This window comes from Mirounga leonina, unplaced genomic scaffold, assembly GCF_011800145.1.
Source record: "Mirounga leonina isolate KUSES-001 unplaced genomic scaffold, KU_Mleo_1.0 Mir_197, whole genome shotgun sequence".
Taxonomy (NCBI): Eukaryota; Metazoa; Chordata; class Mammalia; order Carnivora; family Phocidae; genus Mirounga; species Mirounga leonina.
Window position 1 is genome coordinate 188,263 of NW_023270494.1, and position 20,530 is coordinate 208,792.

The 20,530-nt window shown below is 55.0% G+C and overlaps 1 protein-coding gene across 7 annotated transcripts in view; it reads left to right on the top strand.

The window, feature by feature from the left end:
• The window catches only part of B3GNTL1 (UDP-GlcNAc:betaGal beta-1,3-N-acetylglucosaminyltransferase like 1), a 110,519-nt gene that overhangs the window by 43,805 nt on the left and 46,184 nt on the right, over window positions 1–20,530 (top strand). For 6 of the 7 annotated variants that reach the window (XR_004683006.1, XM_035025693.1, XM_035025695.1 and 3 more), the window contains 2 exons: window positions 4,032–4,097; window positions 16,775–16,870. Coding sequence is in view for 5 of the 7 variants with exons in the window: in XM_035025693.1 (XP_034881584.1) it covers window positions 4,032–4,097; window positions 16,775–16,870 (162 nt within the window). In the remaining 2 variants the exon portion in view is untranslated. Of the gene's footprint in view, window positions 1–4,031; window positions 4,098–16,774; window positions 16,871–20,530 lie in introns of those variants that run through there. The other variant, XM_035025699.1, reaches the window with a different exon arrangement.

Genomic DNA, 20,530 nt, shown 5'->3' on the forward strand with positions numbered 1-20,530 from the left:
CTTCTGAACTGGGTATCACTGTGGAATTCCAGCCGGTCTGGGGATCTTGCATGCTGTCGGGCAAACAAGTGCGGAGGCTTCTGAGCCCTCCCTCCTGGGCTGCGTGGGGTCAGGACTATATATCCAGCCCTTGGGCTCCTCTCCTTTGCATTTCAAATACCAGCTGACTTTTGTTAAAACCAGCTCCTCATGTTTGGCACCAGCTGTGAGCCCTGTGGACCTGGACCAGAGCTGCCCCCTTTCCAGGACGGGCACTAGCATGAAAGGTGGTGTAGATCACGGCCCCCGGCAGACACACATTTGGGCTTCTTACTAAAATACCACGTGGTTTTCATGTGTAATAAAGACCTTTTCATCTTCCCATCTTTTCGGCCAATTTTTCTTCTCTCAAGGTGGTCTTGGAGAACAAGGAGCTTCTCTGTGACCCACGGGGCCACTGTGCAAATAGTGTGTGTACCTGTCGTGCTGTTTGGTTTTTGGCTTCCGTGTTTGCTCATTGCGTTCCTCCTTGAATTTCTCAGCTACTGTCAGCGTGTCAGCTGCCTCCAGGACACTCTGTGGACCCCAGGGGTTGACGTTAGATGCCCGGGAGTGATTCTACTTCAGGAGGTGGTGGAAACTTACACTGGAATGTTCTTGAGAGCTGGGAATTTCTGGGTAGCTTTGCCGTTAGCATAGGTTGGTTTCTCAGTTAATCCCATATTCAAATTTTAACCCTGGCATGTAATTGCTGTGAGATCTTGGGGGAAATACGTAGCCTTTCCAAGCCTTGTTTCCTTTGGCTACAAAACAGGGATAATTTTAGCTCCTCTGTCTCCAACTGCAGAAGATCATGATAAATATCCAAAAAAAGAGTAATATGTGAGTATTTTGTAAATGGTGGAGTAATTGAAAACCCTGTTCAGTCTGGAGTGGACACTTCATTTGTCCTGCAAGTATTTCAGAGGGCCAACCGAATACAGGACTGGGCTGGCCCGTGTTCTAGAAAGGCACACAAGGTGCCCCTTCCCCATGCTGTGGGGCCTGTGCCGCTGGTGAGTTGTGGGGATGGGAGGTCAGGAGACTGGGGTGTAAATCTCTGGGTGCTCACCGGGGTTCACAGGTAACTGTGCTTCCCTCTGTGGTGGTGCACTGTGCCTCGAACCCCGGGCCACATTCTGCAGCCCTGCATAGGGTCTAGAGGCGGTCATGCCATGGGGCAGAGACCAGCTCTAACCCTAACCTGTGACCTTTTTGAAATACCCATATGGTTGTGTGCTGGCTTTTACCCGTTGCCACATATAACCCGACACAGGCATCAAAGACTGGAATTTGGGGCGCCTGGGTGGCTCAGTCAGTTAAGCGACTGCCTTCGGCTCAGGTCATGATCCCAGGGTCCTGGGATCGAGCCCCGCATCGGGCTCCCTGCTCCGCGGGAAGCCTGCTTCTCCCTCTCCCTCTGCCGCTGCTTCCCCGGCTTGTGCTCTCTCTGTCTTTGACAAATAAGTAAAATCTTTAAAAAGAAAGAAAAGAGAAGCCTTAGAATGAGAGAAAAAGGGATGCCTGGGTGGCTCAGTCGTTAAGCGTCTGCCTTCGGCTCAGGTCATGATCCCAGGTCCTGGGATCGAGCCCCACGTCGAGCTCTCTGCTCAGCAGGCAGGCCTGCTTCTCCCTCTCCCACTCCCCCTGCTTGTGTTCCCTCTCTCGCTGTGTCTCTCTCTGTCAAATAAATCAAATCTTTTAAAAAAATAATAAAAATAAATTAGGAAGAGTCGGGGTGCCCTGCTCCGCGGGGAGCCTGCTTCTCCCTCTCCCACTCCCCCTGCTTGTGTTCCTGCTCTCGCTATCTCTCTGTCAAATAAATAAAATCTTAGGAAAAAAAAGGGGGCGCCTGGGTGGCTCAGTCGGTTAAGCGACTGCCTTCAGCTCAGGTCATGATCCCAGGGTCCTGGGATCGAGCCCCCATCTGGCTCCCTGCTTGGTGGGAAGCCTGCTTCTCCCTCTCCCACTCCCCCTGCTTGTGTTCCCTCTCTCGCTGTGTCTCTGTCAAATAAATAAATAAAATCTTAAAAAAAAAAGACAAAAAGGGGCGCCTGGGTGGCTCAGTCGGTTAAGCGTCTGCCTTCGGCTCAGGTCATGATCCCAGGGTCCTGGGATCAAGCCCCGCATCGGGCTCCCTGCTCCGCGGGAAGCCTGCTTCTCCCTCTCCCACTCCCCCTGCTTGTGTTCCCTCTCTCGCTGTGTCTCTCTCTGTCAAATAAATAAATAAAATCTTAAAAAAAAAAAATTAAAAAAAAAGACTGGAATTTGTAAAATTCTGCATGAGGCCACCAGACACAGGAGCCATTTTTCAGAATTTGATCAGCAGACCGTCCCTTTAAGGGAGATTGCCCCTTTGTCCCCTGCCTTGCTGTCTTGCTGACCTGGGGTGTGACCTCTTGTGCCCCCTCAGCCTCATCTGCCCCTCTGTTCTGCTGCAGCTCCCCAGTTCTCCTATGTCCCTTTCAAGGTTCCCAGCCTGGTCGACCCTGCACGCTGCCACAAGTGTGCCCCTGGCTGCAGCCAGGGAGGGATTCGGGGATTGGAAAAGCCTCGAGTTTGCTCAGGGTTTCCTTTCTGCTCCTGTTCTGACAGTCTTTCACCCTGGGTTCCTCCTACTCCATTTTCACACCTGTGCTCCCCTCCTGCCTGCTCAGCTCGGGGCCTGCTGCGTTTGGTGCAGGACCTGCCCTCCGTCCCTGTCCCTTCCGCACCTCCTGTGTCCTTCCTCCACCTCCTGCCCCTCCCCCACCTTCCTCCTCCTCCCCTTCCTCTATCTCCCTTGTCCTTTCTTTTCCTCCCTTCCTCCCCCATTTTCCTTCTCATCTTCCTCCCCCTTCCTCCTCCTCCTTTCCTGCCTTAGTCACAGGCCCCCTCAACTCCATTTATCACAGGTGATTTGATGAGCACAGTGCTCATGAGGCCATTTTGCAGGAATATGAGAACAAGCACAGCCCTTTTAGTGTATTGCTCAGTTTAAAGGTAGTATCTTCCCAATGACAGTACTTTTAGTTCTTACATTGGGTACATTTGTACCCTAAAACAAAACACTGAAATGCTTTTTTATTGTAAAATAGAATGTACCTATAGAATGCACAAACATTCATGTGCTTCGAGGATTGATTAGGAAGCAAATCTATACGTGAGCAGCTCCTGGTCAGGAAGTTGCCAAGTGGCCAGTACCCCAGAGTGACACTTGCTCCTCCATCCCCTTGCAGAGTGACCATTATTCCAACCTCGGAATTACAGTCTTCTTGCTTTTCTCTACAGTTTGCATTATGTGTACATTTATTAAATAATATGGTTAATTTTGCTTGATTTTGAATTTTAAGTAAATGGTGTAATACTGCGTCTTGCATCTTTCACTCAGCATGTGTCTGTGAGTTATTTGTGTTGGTGTAGCTGTGCTTTAGTTTCACTGGTGACTGGCACTGACCGTAGTGACTTAGACGATTTATCCATTCTGGCATCCCAGACATCGGCTGGTTCTGTTTGAATGCTGCTGCCTTGAGCATTTCTGTATGTCTTCTGGTGCACACGTGCAGGACTCTTCCCCAGTGGGTAAAATTGCTGCGTCTTAGGGATGTGTATCCTCAGGCTACTGGATGATGCCCAGAGTGTGTGCCCTTGTGGGGCTTGCCAGTATTTCCCCACTGACTCACGGGGTTCCTGGGCCTGTATGTAGCATCTCTGTTGCCTGTTCCCATCTCTTGCCCATTTCACTGTTAGGTGTTCTGTCTTTTTCTTTTCTTTTCTTTTTTTAAAGACTTTATTTATTTGACAGAGAGAGACACAGCGAGAGAGGGAACACAAGCAGGGGGGAGCAGGAGGGGGAGAAGCAGGCTTCCCGTGGAGCAGGGAGCCCGATGCGGGGCTCGATCCCAGGACCCCGGGATCATGACGTGAGCCAAAGGCAGATGCCCAACAACTGAGCCACCCAGGCACCCCTGTCTTTTTCTTTCTTGTTTGTGGGAGTTGCTTTATGTAAATTTAAACTGTGTTCTTTGCTTCAGGATGACGTGATGATGCCTCAGAGGGTGAGACTACAACTGGAAGCTGCTGCCCAGCACCCGACAAGTGTGAGTCCTGCATCTGTCCCCAGCATGTGTGTGTCCTGCGTCTGTCCCCAGCACGTGTGTGTCCTGCATCTGTCCCCAGCACGTGTGTGTCCTGCATCTGTCCCCAGCATGTGTGTGTCCTGCGTCTGTCCCCAGCATGTGTGTGTCCTGCGTCTGTCCCCAGCACGTGAGTCCTGCGTCTGTCCCCAGCATGTGTGTATCCTGCGTCCGTCCCAGTGCGTGTGAGTCCTGCATCTGTCCCCGGTGTATCCTGCGTCTGTCCCAGCGCACGCGAGTCCTGCATCTGTCTCTGAGTTGCCGTCCCCTTTGAGGAAGCACCGTTGCTGCTGTTTGTGTTGAGCCTCTTCCATAGGGTAAGACTGCCCCATCAGAGCGTGATCAGTGACTGCTGTGTCTCTGGACACTCCCACTGCTCCTGAGAAGGAAAACGTGCCTTTTATCTGGGGCAGCACGCTTTGCTTTCAATGGGCACAGAGGTCTCCTTGGTTTAGTTTTATTTTCATCAGCATTTCGGAGGCTATGTGCCCGGGACATGGAAACCAGGCTGAGCACTCTCATGCGTTAGCAGATTCAAGGGTTATCTTATTACCTGGAAAACCTCAGACTGCAGCTCTCAACTTCGGAAGGGCTCCCCAGTTGGTCCGTCTCCCTGGGCACTCATCTCCCGATGAGGAGGCCCACGTGGACCCGGAGGGCGTTGCGGGCCCAGGGTCACTCACCCCTGGTGGCTGACCCCCAGAGCCTGGGTCTGACCCTGGCGCCCACTGCTCAGACATCTGCCTGAAGTTTTAGTAAAAATGTCTGAATTACTGTGATGATCACTGATTTAGAAAGTGTGAAACAGAAAGGTCTGCAGGACTACGTTCAAACCACAGTGCCAACTATCCCAGTGGACGGCCCCCCTCTTCCCCGGCTCCAGGCTCTGCTTGCTCTTGCCGTGTGCCCTGTCCACACCCGCATGAAGCTTCTCCAGTGTCTCGTGCACACCAGCTCCCGGGGATCTGAATCTGGGCATCAGGTGGGGCCTGAGCTCAGCATTTCCACACGCTCTGGGTGCTGGAGGGCTCGGGCCATCCCCCAGACCGTCCCTGGGCTGTCCCCCAGACCGTCCCCCAGGCCATCCCCAGACCGTCCCCAGACTGCCCCCAGTCCGTCCCCAGGCCATCCCCCAGACCGTCCCTGGGCCATCCCTCAGGCTGTCCCCAGGCCATCCCCAGGCTGTCCCCAGACCGTCCCCGGGCCATCCCCCAGACCATCCCCCAGGCCATCCCCAGACCGTCCCCTGGGCCATCCCCAAGGCCATCCTCAGCCCGTCCCCAGATTGTCCCCAGACCATCCCAGGCCATCCCCAGACCATCCCCAGGCTGTCCCCCAGACTGTCCCCAAACTGTCCCCAGGCCATCCCTGGGCCATCCCCAGACTGTCCCCAGGCCATTCCCCCAGGCCATCCCCAGACTGTCCCCAGGCTGTCCCCCAGACCGTCCCCCAGGCCATCCCCAGACCTTCCCCCATGCCATCCCTATACCGTCCCCAGGCCGTCCCCCCAGGGTGTCCCCAGACCGTCCCCACGTTGTCCCCCCAGGCTGTCCCCAGACCGTCCCCACGTTGTCCCCCAGGCCATCCTCAGGCCGCCCGCAGGCCATCCCCAGACTGTCTCCAGGCCGTCCCCAGACCATCCCCAGACCGTCCCTGTACCATCCCCCAGGTCGTCCCCAGACCATCCCTGGACCATCCCCCGGGCCGTACCCCAGGCCATCCCCAGACTGTCCCTAGACAGTCCCCGGGTGTGTGTAGAGCCCATTCCTGGGACAGGCGGGGCTTAGCAGGCCATCCTCGGGAAACCTGCATGGTGTGAGGTGCTCAAGGAGGGGAGGCTCAGAAGTGCACAACACGACAGAATTTCCAAGGAGCTTGAATGACTTGTTCACAGAGATGAATTCGTTCTCTTCCAATGGCCCTTTGTTTTGGAGCTTTGGATTTAGTGCACTGACTTTCTGCTGCTTTCTCCAGCTGCCCAGCCCCACACACGACGCTGTGACTCGGGGTCTTTGGCTGCTGGTCAGCCCTGTAAACACGTGCACACGCTCCCCCATGAGGGCTCTTGTCCTCAGGGATGTGAGGCGTGTTGGTGTTGTTAGATGCTGAAGGTTCCTAGTCCCTGAATTGCAACTACACTTGTGTTGCTTAAAGTTACACATTTTTAATGTAAGCATGTCCTTGAAACATGCCCGTAAAAAGATAAAAAATGGCCCCTCAGCTGCATCTTGAGAAGCTACTACACTGCTCTTTGGGCTGGAAGCTTCCGGAAGGTGGGACGTGTGGGAGGTTCAGAAGTGCCCAGTCGCACTCCGTTGAGAAGTGGCCCCTCGGCTGAGGTCATGTCATGAGGGCCAGTGTGTGTCCTGGGGTCCTGACGGCAGGGGTCTGATGTCACCAGCTGCTGTAACCCTCAGGCGAGTGGGAAGCCAGCCCCACAGCTTCCTCGTGAGCACTCTCTGCTAGAATGGGACCGGCCGCATCGTCCAGGAAGTCAGCTGGTCATGGGCCTGAGTCATGGCTGCAAAACCTCTTCCCGGCAGCACATAGCCGAGTGTTTGAGGAACCGCAGACGCACGCTCCCAAGTGGGCACAAAACTAACCGTGACAGACGGAAGGCAGCATGTGGCCAGTGCTGCCAAGGTCTGAGCCGGAGCCCAGAGCGTGAAGGAGGTGGGAGACAGTGCGGCGTCTGAGGGTGTGAACCCTGGGGGGCGCGAGGGGCGCCTTCATAGGAGCTGCGGGGCCTGCGTGCAGCTCTGTGTCGTTCACCAGATCCTGACAGTAGACGGGAGCGGCAAAGTTTAAGAACCACAGATATGGGGGCGCCTAGGTGGCTCAGTCGTTAAGCGTCTGCCTTCGGCTCAGGTCATGATCCCAGGGTCCTGGGATCGAGCCCCGCATTGAGCTCTCTGCTCGGCAGGAAGCCTGCTTCTCGCTCTCCTACTCCCCCTGCTTGTGTTCCTGCTCTCGTTATCTCTCTCTCTGTCAAATAAATAAATAAAATCTTAAAAAAAAAAAAGATTCCCTCTCTCCCACTGCCCCTATCCACTCCCTCTCTTAAAAAAAAAAAAAGGGAAGGGGCGCCTGGGTGGCTCAGTCGTTAAGCGTCTGCCTTCAGCTCAGGTCATGATCCCAGGGTCCTGGGATCGAGCCCCGCATCGGGCTCCCTGCTCGGTGGGAAGCCTGTTCTCCCTCTTCCACTCCCCCTGCTTGTGTTCCCTCTCTCGCTGTGTCTCTCTCTATCAAATAAATAAATAAAATCTTTAAAAAAAAAAAAAGAACCACAGATATGTGCAAATACGTGTATCCCTAGCCCTCGGCCCCCACAGAGTCCAGGAGATGCCCGTTAGACGTCCACAGTCATAGACTCTGGAATCTCTGGCGCTTTCTGGTTGGAAGTGAAAAGATGTCAGAAGATGCTGTGACATCCAGTGTCGGCAGGTCAGCAGCTCCTCCTGGGAGCCGTGGGGCGGGTCGTCCAGCCCTGGGTCCTGTCCCCCCAGCAGGGCCCCCAGTGCCCTGCAGGGGTCCCCACCCTCCCTCCAGGGGGGCTGACGGGAGCTCTCAGCCACATGGCAGGAGAGATCAGATGCACAAACAGTGTCGTTGGCCCCGTTTCCCTGTTGGGAAGAGGAAAAAGAATGGAAAGAAGTGTGTTTGGGTGGGCTTCTGTTCAGTTTCCGTCGGTAAGGAAGATGGAGAGACTGGGGTTTCCAGAAGCTTCTTTCACTGGCTCTGGCAGCTGTGATGTCAAGATCTCAGACGAGCACCCCAGTTTTCTCCAGGATGAGACCTCACTCCCCACGAGGACTGTACCAGCTTTCCTTGTGGTCCACTTGGCACGGAGCACGTGGCCCGCGAAGCTGCAGCCGGTGCTCGTGCCCTGTGGACAGACAGCGCAGCCTCAGACGCTGCACCTTTCAGACAGTGATGCTCGTACAGCGGGCGTTTAAAATAGGCTGTGCACGGAAACTTCTGAAGAGTTGGTCACCAGTGTTGACGGTTTAGAGAGTGAGAGACGTTCAGATATGTTGTGTTCCCTACTGGAAAAAAACCACAATTTACTTCTTCAATGGAATTGTTTGGGGTGGCTCTTTGTGCGTAGGCGCAAATGGACCACCAAGTCTAGGGATGCATAAGGAATTTGGGAAAAAGGCATACTGTGTCATTTCATCTTAATCTGAATTGAAGCAACGCTGATTTGCAGTTTTATAAGTTTTATAAAGTTCTAGGTTAGAGTTTTTCTTGCTAACCTTATAATTCAATTCACTTGATGTTCTGTTCCCACACTCAGGAGAAGCTGCCTGCTCGCGCTGCATTTTTGTCCCAGCCACGCAGAGGGACTGGGTGACCCGTGTGGTTGCTCCTGCATTAAGCATAGACTAGGGATGTCACAAGTCTTGTTGACCCGGAGCAAAATCAGCAGGGTTGTTGCTGCGGGGCTGGGTTGTTTTCTTTTCTTTTCTTTTTTTAAATCATGACCTACAAAAATCTTAATTTGCAGTTGCTGGTTGGTTGTCAATTATGTTGTAGGTTGTTTGGAAAGAATGAAATGAATGCTAAATGTATGCTTGTCGTCGGTCATAATTTTTTAAGGCCATTTACAAGGAAACCATATAATTACGAAGGAAAGGCCCTTGGTGACACTTCATATACCGGGCCATTGCCTGTTTACTGCAGAACTTTTGGGGTGTCTGATGTCGGGTGCCACGAGGCAGCTCCCAGCATAACATCCATCCAGCCACTGACTGGACATTGCCGAGTGGAGGTCAGCTCTGGGACAGGCATTGGGGTGAGTCAGGGACCGACTGTCTCTGGCCTGGGCCTTCCCTGTGGGAGTCTCCTGCGCAGAGGGGGAGAGCTGTGAGTGCGTGGTTTCAGGAAGGCAGGAAGAAGGTGGGGGTGCCCCGCAGGAGAAGCGGGAGCACCTTGCAGAGGTGTGTGTATCCTACAGCTTTTCCAGCCTGGTTGATGGCCCCTCCACTGTGGCCTCGGACATCGGACCCTTGCAGGCTGATGGTGGGACTTCCTACATCCCTGATGCCACCGAGTGAGTCCCCAGGGGGCTCAGGAGGGTTCAGCAGTGACCTGGCCTTGCTCTGTGTCAGCAACGAGCTCGTGAACATCCTGCCTGGTGGGCACCGAGTTGTGGGGAGCTGGGCGGGGCTGGCAGGCACCTCCTCTCCCAGGTGAGGGGGCCAAGAGGGCCGTCGCCTCTCTGTCCTTCCAACACGTGCACCCTGCGCTCAGTGCACCCTCACCCCACCTTAGAAGAGGGGCTGCTGCTGGCTCCATTCCCACAGTAACAGTTCACTGAGCGACACGCCGTCTCAGCAGGGCTGACTCAGCCTGTGTCCTGGGAGCGATATGCGTGCCTGAAGAGCAAGCACGGTCACTTCGAAGGGGACAGGGAGGAGTTTGCCCCGACACGTGGGTGGAGAGACGGTGGACCCGCTGTTGGCATCTGTGTGGCTCATTCAAAGCACGTGGTGGGCGGCATCCTTGCTTCTCGGTTGGCTCCTCAGGAGCAAGTGGCCCCTGGATGCCCAGTGTTGGCTGAGAGCAGGGTTTGCTGGCCCCACGGTCCACCCTCTGCCTCACGGTGCAGGGGACTGTCGGGGGACCCCTGGTCTGTAGGGCCTGGGTGGTGCTGCAAATGTGTGTGAGGGCCTCAGCGTCTGCAGCTGGCCCTGGACGATTGTTGCTGGCCAGGGCGGGCCTTCGGACTGATGTGGTGTTTGGGGCTTCAGCAGAAGGTGACGGGAGGCCACAAGAACCCACTGACAGCTGAGCGGGAAGCCCGGGAGGTGAGGGAGCAGAGACGGCTGAGAGGTGGAGGCAGCTCACCTCCCACGGTTGGGGGGCTTCACCGGTCACACAAAGACCACACAGAATCACACAACAGAGCATGCGTTCCTCCACACACGCTGCATGTTTGTGTGACCATCGCACGTACGTCTTGTGAGTGTGGCCTCTGCACACCCCCGGCCGCAGCCGATAGTTAGTGTTCCTGAGGAATCGGCACTTGTGTGTCTGGCTCAGCGGGCCCCCAGCCAGGGCCCTGCGTGTGCGTGGGCCTCACGGGTTTTAAGGGTGTCCGACTTGCCCAGTTTCCTAGTTGTGAGTGTTGGCAGGTAATTAGAAGTTGATCTACAAGTAAATTTGGTATTTTTGTTAACAGTCCAGAGGTCTTTTATTTTTTCACACCTGTCGTGCAGTGAGTTCACAGGATTAGGGTTAGAATTGGGGAGTATAAAAGAAGGAAAACAGCTAACCAACAGACTATTAAAACACTGTTTCCATTCCCGAAAGTACCCACTTCAAGGACTGGATCCATAAAAGAAATGGAAGTTCTTAGTGAAATGTGGCTTTGTGGTAGCACAGGGCTAGCCCACCGACGAGACCGGTTCCTCCCTTCCTGCTTCCCTTGTTTCGGGGCCTCGTGGGAGCGCCCGGAGCCTGAGGATGCTGCTCCCGCCGCCGTGCTCCCGCATCTTCGCGCTAAGGGTTCCCCTTCAGTCTGAGGCTAGTGAAGAGTGGAGATGCCATTCCTCAAGGGGCTCTCATGTGCACCGCGGGGGCAGGTGCTGACCCGGCACGGCCCTCCCCACGGCCCCCGGGCCGGCGGACCCCCGTGAGGTGCGCGGCGGCGGGTGCCCCCGCCTGTCATTTTCTGTGTCCTGTTCTACTGACCCTGACCCTTCTGCATTTTGTGTCTGTCCGTCTCCCGCTTCCCGCCACCTTTCATGTTTCTCGTTGTGCGGTTCCATGTGATCTCCCCTGCAGTTTGCTAGCTCCCCCTGTTCTGCTACGTTCTCTGGCTGGCCCGGGGTGTGACTGCAGACGCTGCTCCCACTCCCCCACCCCGGGCACGCTGCGTCTGCTCGTGCCGTCATCTTCCGCAAAGTCTGCCCCTCAGAGAGAGGCTGCGCCGTGACATCTGCCTTCACACAGCTCTCCCCCTCGGCTGCCGCTCACCACTCACGGCTGAGCCTGACAGGTCTCTGTCTCCTAACCCCTGCAGCCTGGCCGCGGCCTCCTGTGACCCAGGCGGCTCCAGCATCATCTGGGTATCGGGCGCGGAAGGCACCTCCGGGGGCTTTGCCTCGGTTTGTCCTTACCTCTTCCTCACCACCCAGCTCCTAGCCACGGGCTTGGAAAGGTGATTTCTAGAGATCCGTCACTTCAGTGGTTTTCCTTGTGATTCTCAGTTTCCAGAATGGTCAGGCGTCTCGCCTACTGGCAGTGTCCATGTGGTCACCACACCCAGACCCGGGCAGGCCCCGTGCGGGCTGCAGGGAAGCCGTGTGGCTCCAGGCATGGGGGCCGGTGTGGCGGGGAGGGGCCGCACAGGCCGTGAGTCTGCGCGCTGTCCCTTTGAGCAGCGCACACCTTCTCTTCTCACACTTCTCAAAGTTTCCACCCTTTTTCAGTTTGCTCAGTTGCCAGGTTGAGGGGCCTGGCCCACATGGGCGCTAGGACCCCCAGCAGGTTCTGCGTTTCCCCCCCTCTAGGTATGGCACCTGCAGGGGTGGGTGTGACAGACGTCCAGGGATTTAAAGCAAGCACGGGTCGTCACAGGTTCTTTGGGGCTACCGTTACCCCTGCCGAGGGCAGGGCCGCGGACGGGACAGGCAGAGGGAGGTCCCTCCCAGTGGCATTGCGGCCGGGGCTGTGGAGCTCGGGGCCAGTGGCAGTCTCTGGCCCCGTGCGGGGACACTGCAGTTTGTCAGTGACTGAAAGTCTGGTTAAATTGGACTAGATCTGCTCTCTTGTGTGTTTTTGTTGTCACTGACAGGAGTGATTATGAGCTTGTTGCTCTCAGATTCACCCTCCTGTGCACAGAGGCCGGAATCAGGGTGGGGCGCATGCCCACCGCGCTCCCCAGCCACCCACGGGATTAGTGCTTCAGGCCCTGCAGGGGGAGATCACGTGGGAAGAGCTGAGAGTAAGCCCAGGCATCCCTGGCTTTACCTCTGAAGGGTGGGAGACACCAGCCTTTGGACCAGATTCCTCCCCAGGGCAGCGCCGGGAGGGCTGAAGTGGATGAGCTGTGGGGAGGCCCTCTGGGCTACTGAAGGCATGGCCACTAAGTGTGGGCTCTGCTGGGGGATGCCTGTCTCACCTCCACTGCTTTCATTTCCAGGCTCCCCCTATAGGCTGGCGCACACATGCATACAGTCCTGCATTCCTGCACCAGGAATCCTGCAGATCACACGTGTGCATGCACGCAGATCACACGCACACACACACCCCAAAGTGCAGCTGGCCTGCAGGATGGAAGCTCTTGTTTCTCCCACGTCTCACCCTCCGACTAGAGTTTGCCTTGATGACTGGTGTTTGCATGGAGCTTTACAGTTTGTACGTGGCCCTGTTTCTTCCTCAGTTCTCCTGGTGGCCTTGGGAATACAATGGTGACTCTCCCTCCTGACCAACTATGTTCTGTGAACTTCATACTGTGATCAGGCTTTTCCGGGATGTTTAATCAGTAAGAAAGGAATATGGTGGTAAAAACTGATCAGCTAGCGAATTACTTTTTTATTAATAGGAAGTAGAAAACATTATGTCTTATATGTGATGAATAAGAGGAAAACTGATGTCGCCATTAAATATTTTGTGACCACAGGCAGCCACCCCCAGGCCGGGCCTGCTTCTGTCTCCCCTGACGTGTGTCTGTCCACCGTGCCGTGTGCCTAACAGAGGCCGCGTGCCTCCACGCAGAAGAGGAATGAGCCTTTCCGCCTCTCGCGTGCATGCCCTGAGCTGTCTTGCTGAGGTCTGAGCACCAGTGCTGGAGAAGCAAGGATGGGCCGAGCCAGGAGGGAGGGCCGGTACCAACGGGCAGCCTGGCGGCTCCATGGCGTCTCTGGGGGCCTCCCAGAGCCAGCTGTGTGACCGGGAAAGGTCCTCACCCGGGCCCTCTCTGGGAGGGGCGTGGACGGCACGAATCCCCCCCCACCCCAGGTCCACTTCAGTGTGTCCCCGAACACGTGAGGCCAGGAACATGAGATCCCCTAATGAACATGACCCCCGCTAACAGGGTGGCCGCATAGCCTGTCGTCCACATGGGGGCCCTCGGCGGGTCCGAGACAGCGGTCCTGGGCCGAGTAGTGCTGCCTACGCTCCTGGACACTGGTGGTCTGGGACTGAAGCAGGACATCAGGGGTCTGTCACCACAGGGCCACACAGCTATGATGCAGTGTCGCCTTCCTGTGGCCATCAGTCACTGCGGCTGGGGACGAAGCGTCCAGACCCAGGGGTGTGAAAGCCAGCCGTTTATCACATGCACAGATCCCACGGGTCGGGACCGCAGGAAGGGCTCTGCTCTTGCCGGGCCTCCGCTGGGTGGGGGGCTGGGGCGCCTGGGGGCTTCATGGCTTCCTCACCGCCTGGCAGCCACTTCCAAAAACAGGGTCCCAAGAGAACGGGCTGGAGGCCATGTCGCCTTTATGACCTTGTCTCAGGACCCCCGGGAGGGGACGCAGGCCAGACCAGCTGTAGGCAGAGCAGGCGGGTGACTACTGTGAGGGTCATCCCACCTCCCAGACCTCCCTCTGCCTCCAGTAACCTTCTTTCCTACTTTCTGGCCTTTTCTTCCAGCCAAACTGGCAGGTCTCAGAGGCTCCCATATAGATTCAGAGTTTCCAGACTGTAGGGACCGCCTTCCAGGATCTCGAGCTTTCTGCTAACTGTTGGCAGTACGTGCTTTCAGAGGAACTAGCTAACACCTGCCGAGAGTCTTGCTCTAGGGGCTTCTCCCCGGCATCTGGGGGGAGTCCATGCGTCCTGCAGCACATGCCCTTCGCTTCCTTGAGCCTGTGCTTGCTGAGTGCCGACTGCATCCAGGGTGCCAGGCCCATGTCAGCAGCCTGTGACCCAGAGCACATGTAGGGTGAAACACTGAGTGTGCGTCCTGTGCCGTCACCAGAGAGGACGGGGTGTGTGGTCTGCACCGGGCCCCTTCAGGAGGAAAAGGTGCCTCGTGCTTTCTGCCCCGTGGGCCAGGCCACTTTCTTTTCAAAAAGCATTGAGGTGCACACAGACACCCTCTTTTTCATCTGTAGACCGGTACCCCCACAATCGGCAGTCGAAGGCACAAAGCAGTGGCTGCCCCAGAAGTTCCCGCGTCACGCCATCTCCCACCTGCCCTGTTTCTCCTTGCGAGACCCCCCACGCCACAGGGCTCTAATTTCATCAGAAGCCAGCAAGCCTGGACAGGAGGGATGGGGGCTGGGGGGGGCAGCCTCCCTGGGTACTCACCGTGAGAGCAGCATGAACAGCTCAGATCTGGGCCTGGGGGGGCAGGGGCACCCTGGGCGGGGGTCCCAGGTGGAGGTGCGGTGTGCCCTGGGTGGGGGTCCTAATACTCACTGTGGGAGCCGCATGAGCCCCCCCTCGATGAGACAGGCAGGGCAGCAGGTGCCTGTTGCCCCCAGTGGCGGCTCAGGGCGTGGCAGGCGGGAGGGGGGGCGATGGCGAGGGTGCAGTTCAGCCCCTTGGGTCCACCTGTGAGTGCACCTCCCAGCTCTTGGTCGTTTTCCTGTTTTCTCTCAGAATCTTTTCTGTTCAGCAAATGCCAGTTTGGCAAGACCGGGAGATGAGGACAGCAGACACCCCCAACACTGTGTCCTGGGCGGGCGGGCGGGCACAGGGAGGCCTTACCCTGGGCAGGGCGCTAACCCAGCGGCTGCTCTCATCCACAGGCTCCCAGGGGGGACCCAGCAGTGAGTCACGTAGCCAAGTGTGCCTTTATCCCAGTCAGAAAACGGGACATTTCACCAGGGAGGAGGGACGGGGGCAGATAAGCCCATGGAAAGAGGGTCGGCACCACGAGCCATCGGGAGCCCAGGTTAGACCCGTGAAGCGGCGTCTGCGCAGGCCTGAAAGCATGCCCATGTCGGGTGCTGGTGAGGCTGCAGAAAAACCAGGTCACTCACTCGGCCGGTGGCAGTGTGAGTGGGTGTAGCCACTCTGGAAGACAGGTGTGCAGCTCCTAGAAGGGTAAGCGTGAAACCACCGTACGACCCAGGGCGCACTCCTGGACAGTTGCCCCAGAGAGATGGGGACACGTTCACACAAACCCGTGCGTGCGTGTTCCCTGTGGAGCGCTCAGCGGTGTGCTGCAGGGTCTGCTGGGCAGTATTTCTCAGCCCAACAAGGAAAACGTGTCGTACGCACAACAGCCTGGACGAGTCTCGGGCAGCTGGAGAACGGAGACGCAGCCAGTCGCAGAGGGCTACAGCCTGTCTGTCGACACACGTCCTCGAAAAGACGGATGGGCGGTTGCCCGTCAGGGAGGGCTGGGTGTGGCCGCAAAGGCGCCATGAGGGTTCCTTAGCTGGGGGTGACTTGCATTGGTTTTTCAAGATGTTACCGTTGGAGGAACCGTGTAAAAGATACACGGGATCGCTGTGTGTTATTTCTACTACATGTGAGTCTACTGTTTTCTCAAAAAAAAAAAGTTTAATTAAAAGAACGCAACAACAAAAAAATACAAACAAGCAAAATCTTTCTTGGCTCTTCATTAATATTCCTGCATTAATACAAATTAATCACTATGCATAAGTGCTATAGAGAGCAAGATTTAAGAAATTCAAGGATCATGGTAGAACTTCTGATAATTTATTTTTATGTGCTTATTTACTTATTTATTTATTTTAGAGAGAGGGCATGGGTGGGAGGGGCAGAAGGAGAGGGAGAGAGACCACACATCCTACTTCAGCACCCCTGGCCCCCAGCAGCCTTGGCCACACCTCCAACACAGCTCAAGATGTAGAGACAGCACCTGCACTTTGGTTCAAGTGTCTGTGTGCAGGATGTTTGGGATGTCTGAGACTGCTCAGCGGTGAAGGGTCCCGTCCTACAGAGTCTGAGTGAGGTGTGGAAAGGGGCTGGTCCCCACTGCATGTATCTGGGCCTGTCGCTGCAGAAGAAGCCACTCCCGTGGGGGCACACCCAGCAGCACAGGGCCTGCTCCCACCCCCACCCCAGGTGAGGCTCACAGAGTTTCTGTAAGGGCCCGGGCATGGCTAACAGCCGACCCTGCACTGCGCACTGTCTACCTCAGAGTGGTCAGTAAGATCTATGTCACCGAATCAGTCTCCTTATTAAGAAATTATCGGGGCTCCTGGGTGGCGCTTGGTAAGCCTCCAACTCTTGGTTGTGGCTCAGGTCGTGACTTCAGGGTCATGAGATCGAGCCCCACATTGGGCGCTGCGCTCAGCAGGGAGCCTGCTTGAGATTCTCTCTCCCTCTCCCTCTGCGAGTTGCGGTTCAGGAAGAGCGCCACTGAGGTAGTTGGGTGTTTGACCTTGTGAACAGATCACTGTAATTTGAATGCATTAAGGGGAAGCATTATCTGCGACAACTCTAACCCAGGGTGATTTCACGGGTGCTGCTGGGACTGGCAGGTCAGGACCGTCCAGCGTGGGGTCCACCCAGAACCCTGCACTGTGTGGGTACCCTCCCTCTTCCTCTTCCCTCCTGGAAGTTTCCCCCAGCCTGGTTGGATGCAGGTCTCTGTTAGTTCCCTGCTGGGTGTGCCAACTTACACCAGGTGAGATGTATGTGCACTGGTGTGTGCGTGTGTGAGCTCTCAGGGACTTTCTTTTGTTAAGTTCTGTTTTGTTGTTTCACAGATTATAGGTTGCCAAGTAAGGAGAGAGCCCCCCGACTCCACTGAGCGATACACACGGTGGATCAACCAGCTAGCGGCGGACCAGCTTCTTACTCAGGTACCCCTGCCCGGGTCTGGGAGCCCACCCAGGACGTCCTGAGAGCTGTCAGTCCCTGTGTTTGCCCGCCTGCTGGGTGTGGCCTGGGAAGGAGCCAGAACCAGCAGGCAGGTGCAGAAGGCCTGGCCGGAGGCTGGGGAGGGACAGAGGTGTCCAGGAAAGGCCCAAGTTCCTGGCAGGACTGGGGGCCATCCCCAAGGCAGGCTGCCTTGGAGCAGGCAGTGTGAGGGAGGGAGCTGAGATGCGCCTTCTGGGCGGGGCTGGCCCAGAAACCACCTGTGAGGCTGGTGTGACCCGGAGCGGAAGCGGGACTAGGTGTTCTGGTCCCAGCTTCAGGTTTGCCAGGGGCTGGAGTCCCTGGAGTTTGCTTCTGTAATTGAACCGGCTTCCCTGGCTTTTAAACTCTACACACACACACACACACACACACTCTATTCACATACACACAGACACACAAACTCTATTCCCTCACACACAAACTATTCCCTCTCACACACACACACATAAACTATTCACACACACACAATTCCCTCTCCCACACAAACTCCATTCCCTCACACACACACACACAATTTCCTCACACACACACACACAAACTCTTTTCCCATCCACACACATAAACACACACACTTTATTCCCTCACACCCACACACACAAACCCTATTCCCTCACACACACACACACACAAACTGTATTCTCTCACACATAAACACACACACACACAGAAAGTGCTTCTGCATTTGCACTTACTTATCACATTTTGAGAAGATGAAGATTCCGTGAATGGCCTTTTATAGATACCGGTGGTTAAAGGCACGGAGAAGCTGATTTGTTTTCCAACTCCTCCTAAAGCTGAATAGGCAGGAGAACAGCCAGCGTGTGGGCCCTGCATAGCCTGCACACTCCCCTGGGACGTGGAGCCTTGAGGTGGGAGTGCATGGACGTGTGCGGGGTCAGCGGCAGGTGGTGCCACTCCTTCCTGCCCCTGCCGGGCAGTGGCCAGCAGAATCACACCGGGTCCCCGCTCTCTCTGGCGGCTCCCCAGCTAGAGCAGAGAATGTCTGGGTCTGGTCGTGAGCATCATTACACGCGTGGAGAGGCACACAATCTGTGGGCCTTGCTGCCATGCTTCTCCTGGTCCTTCCCTCCATGGGGGGGGGCTGGCCTGTGTGGTTCACGATTCTGGGATGTGCTGCCTTTTTACAGACACTTTGTCAGGACACGTACTTGTGTTCGCTTTTTATGTTTTTCTTAACCAATCACAGCTGATTCAGTGAAGAGCTAGTAAGAGCTTTCATGTTCCTAACTGGGGAATTAAAATTTCATAATCAGTGTGAAAGCTTCTGGCCTCCAGTTGGCCCAGAGGTCCCCCTGATTTGGGGCACCCAGAGGCTCCTTGGACAGGGCCAGGCTCAGCCCGGCACCAGCGAGGGTTTGGAAACACTCAGCTCTGTGAATATTGGAGCACTGGCAGCTGTGTGGAGTCGGACTTCTGCCTGCGTGTTTGGTTCTCTGGTAGAATGTGAGTCATGCAGGGACTATGTAACCAAACACTGAGGGTGTAATTTAAATGCAGTGGACACTTTTAGAGCCAGAAATTCGAGTTCTGAGTCGAGAGCTAACAAGACTTAACTATTAAGTATCATAGAAATAATTAAGGCAAGGTCCTCTTAAATAGTGTTTTTCTTTATCAAGTTAGGAGAAATTAAAGTCTGAAGTTTTTTCAAAATAAACTGAAAGAAGCTGGTGTTATTTAATCCACGTGTCAGCTGCCACAGGGGCAGAAACCATCACCGCCATGTTAATAAGGTGAACAGACCACCAAGTGAGGTCTGTGTTCATCCTCTAAGCTGATCTCATTTGTGAGGTGGGGAGCAGCACGATTTGATATTTGGTGCCCACTTTATGCCTTCAGTGAGGCACTGTTCCCTAGGGACCTGCATCTCCTGCATTAGGGAGACCAAAGAGGGGGCAAGGCCGGGCCCTCCCTGCCCCCCGCCCCAGGGTTCTGGCAGCGAGGGCTGGAGGGGAGCAGAGGCGGCTGGCCCCTCAGGTCGAGGGCTCAGGCCACACTGCAGATCAGCCGCAGGCCTGGTGAGAAGTCCTGGTGTCATGATCCCGCCGGGGCCCCCTCCTGGTCCACATTACAGTGGGTGCCCAGGGCTGGTCACACCCCAGAGGCCAGTGGCCTCCATCAGCTGCATTACCTCGGTTTTGTTCATAGAATTCAGGGGTTTAAGCACAAAATCCAGACTCATTCTTTGACCACTCATTTGAAGATACTTGGCAACACAAAGTAAGGGTCGCCTCTGGCTGATTTAAAAGACGGTGTGTGGGGGCTGTGGGTGACAATGCTGCTCTCCTGTCTGTGGGTGGACAGTCGGTCTTCTCCTGGTTACCTGCTTTTCCTTTTGCACGTGAGCAGCATCGGCAGCAAGACTGTCAGAACTCACCTGCTGTGTAAAAAGACTAAGTTTCACACTCATCTACCTCAGCGTGTCTTTCCCTTGAAAGTTTGTCCTTCATAGCAATGATTTTATCCAATTCTAACCAGCACTCATGACGCTTAAAAACTTACATAATTTGAAACAGACTATCTTGTACTGTTTTTCTTCATCTTCTCATTTAAAGGGAGCATCATAAAGCCTGTCTGTAGTACAGATCCACATAAACTGACAATTTTCAGCGTGGTAGAGAAGTGGTTCCTTAGCACATTTCTCTAAAACATACTATGGAGAGGGGAAACTTTTTATTAATGTCTGTTTCTCTATTAAACCCAGAAGCCACAGATCTTGGATTTAACATCAAAGTTTATTCTTGTTGCTATGTGGGTGTTAAAATGTCAGAATACTGGAACATTTGTTATCTGTCTAAAGATAGTCTTCCAACAAATTAGAAATAAGGATAATAAACCACAGGAATCTGGAAATGAGTCATACAAACTCTGCTCTTCTTCTCTGAGAAGAATTCGTATCACTTCCTGGTAAGATACCACTAATGAGGTCTGAATTTCATTAAATGCTTCATTCTCTTTTAACTCCAAGGCTTTTCCTTTCTGAATAAAAACTAAGCTCATTTTAAGTCTATAATCCATACTTTTGTCTTTTTGAGAACCAAAAGCATCTAAAAGGATCCGTCTGTAAGCGTATGTTCCTCCTGCGCCTTTCTCGAGGGCAGACTCTGCTCAGGACAAAGTGGCCAGAGCCCGTGGGCTTTGTTTTTGGGTGTATGTTCCCACAGGCACTGAAAGGCACTACACAGAATTTATTTTTGCGAAGTGCACTTTCCGTTGGTGGCAAAACAAGGGGAGAGACAAAAGCAAACCCCCAGGTCCCCAGAACAGCAGCATGGGCCCCCAAGCCTCTCCTGAGAACCCCTTCTTTTTGACCAAGTTCTAAGAAACTGGATTATGTGCTTTTTCAGTTGGTGATATATCAGAACCAGGAGACAAAATCAAAAGGGAATCAGAGTGAGAGCCAGGAGCTTCTGGGACTTCCTCACTGCAGCAGCGCCTCCCCCGTGTGCCACCCCTACCCCCTTACCTGCGCGTGCACCTCTCCTGTGTGCGCGCCCCCTTACCTGCACGGGCACCTCTCCTGTGTGCGCGCCCCCTTACCTAAGTGCACCTCCCCCGTGCGCGCTGCCCCCTTACCTGTGTGC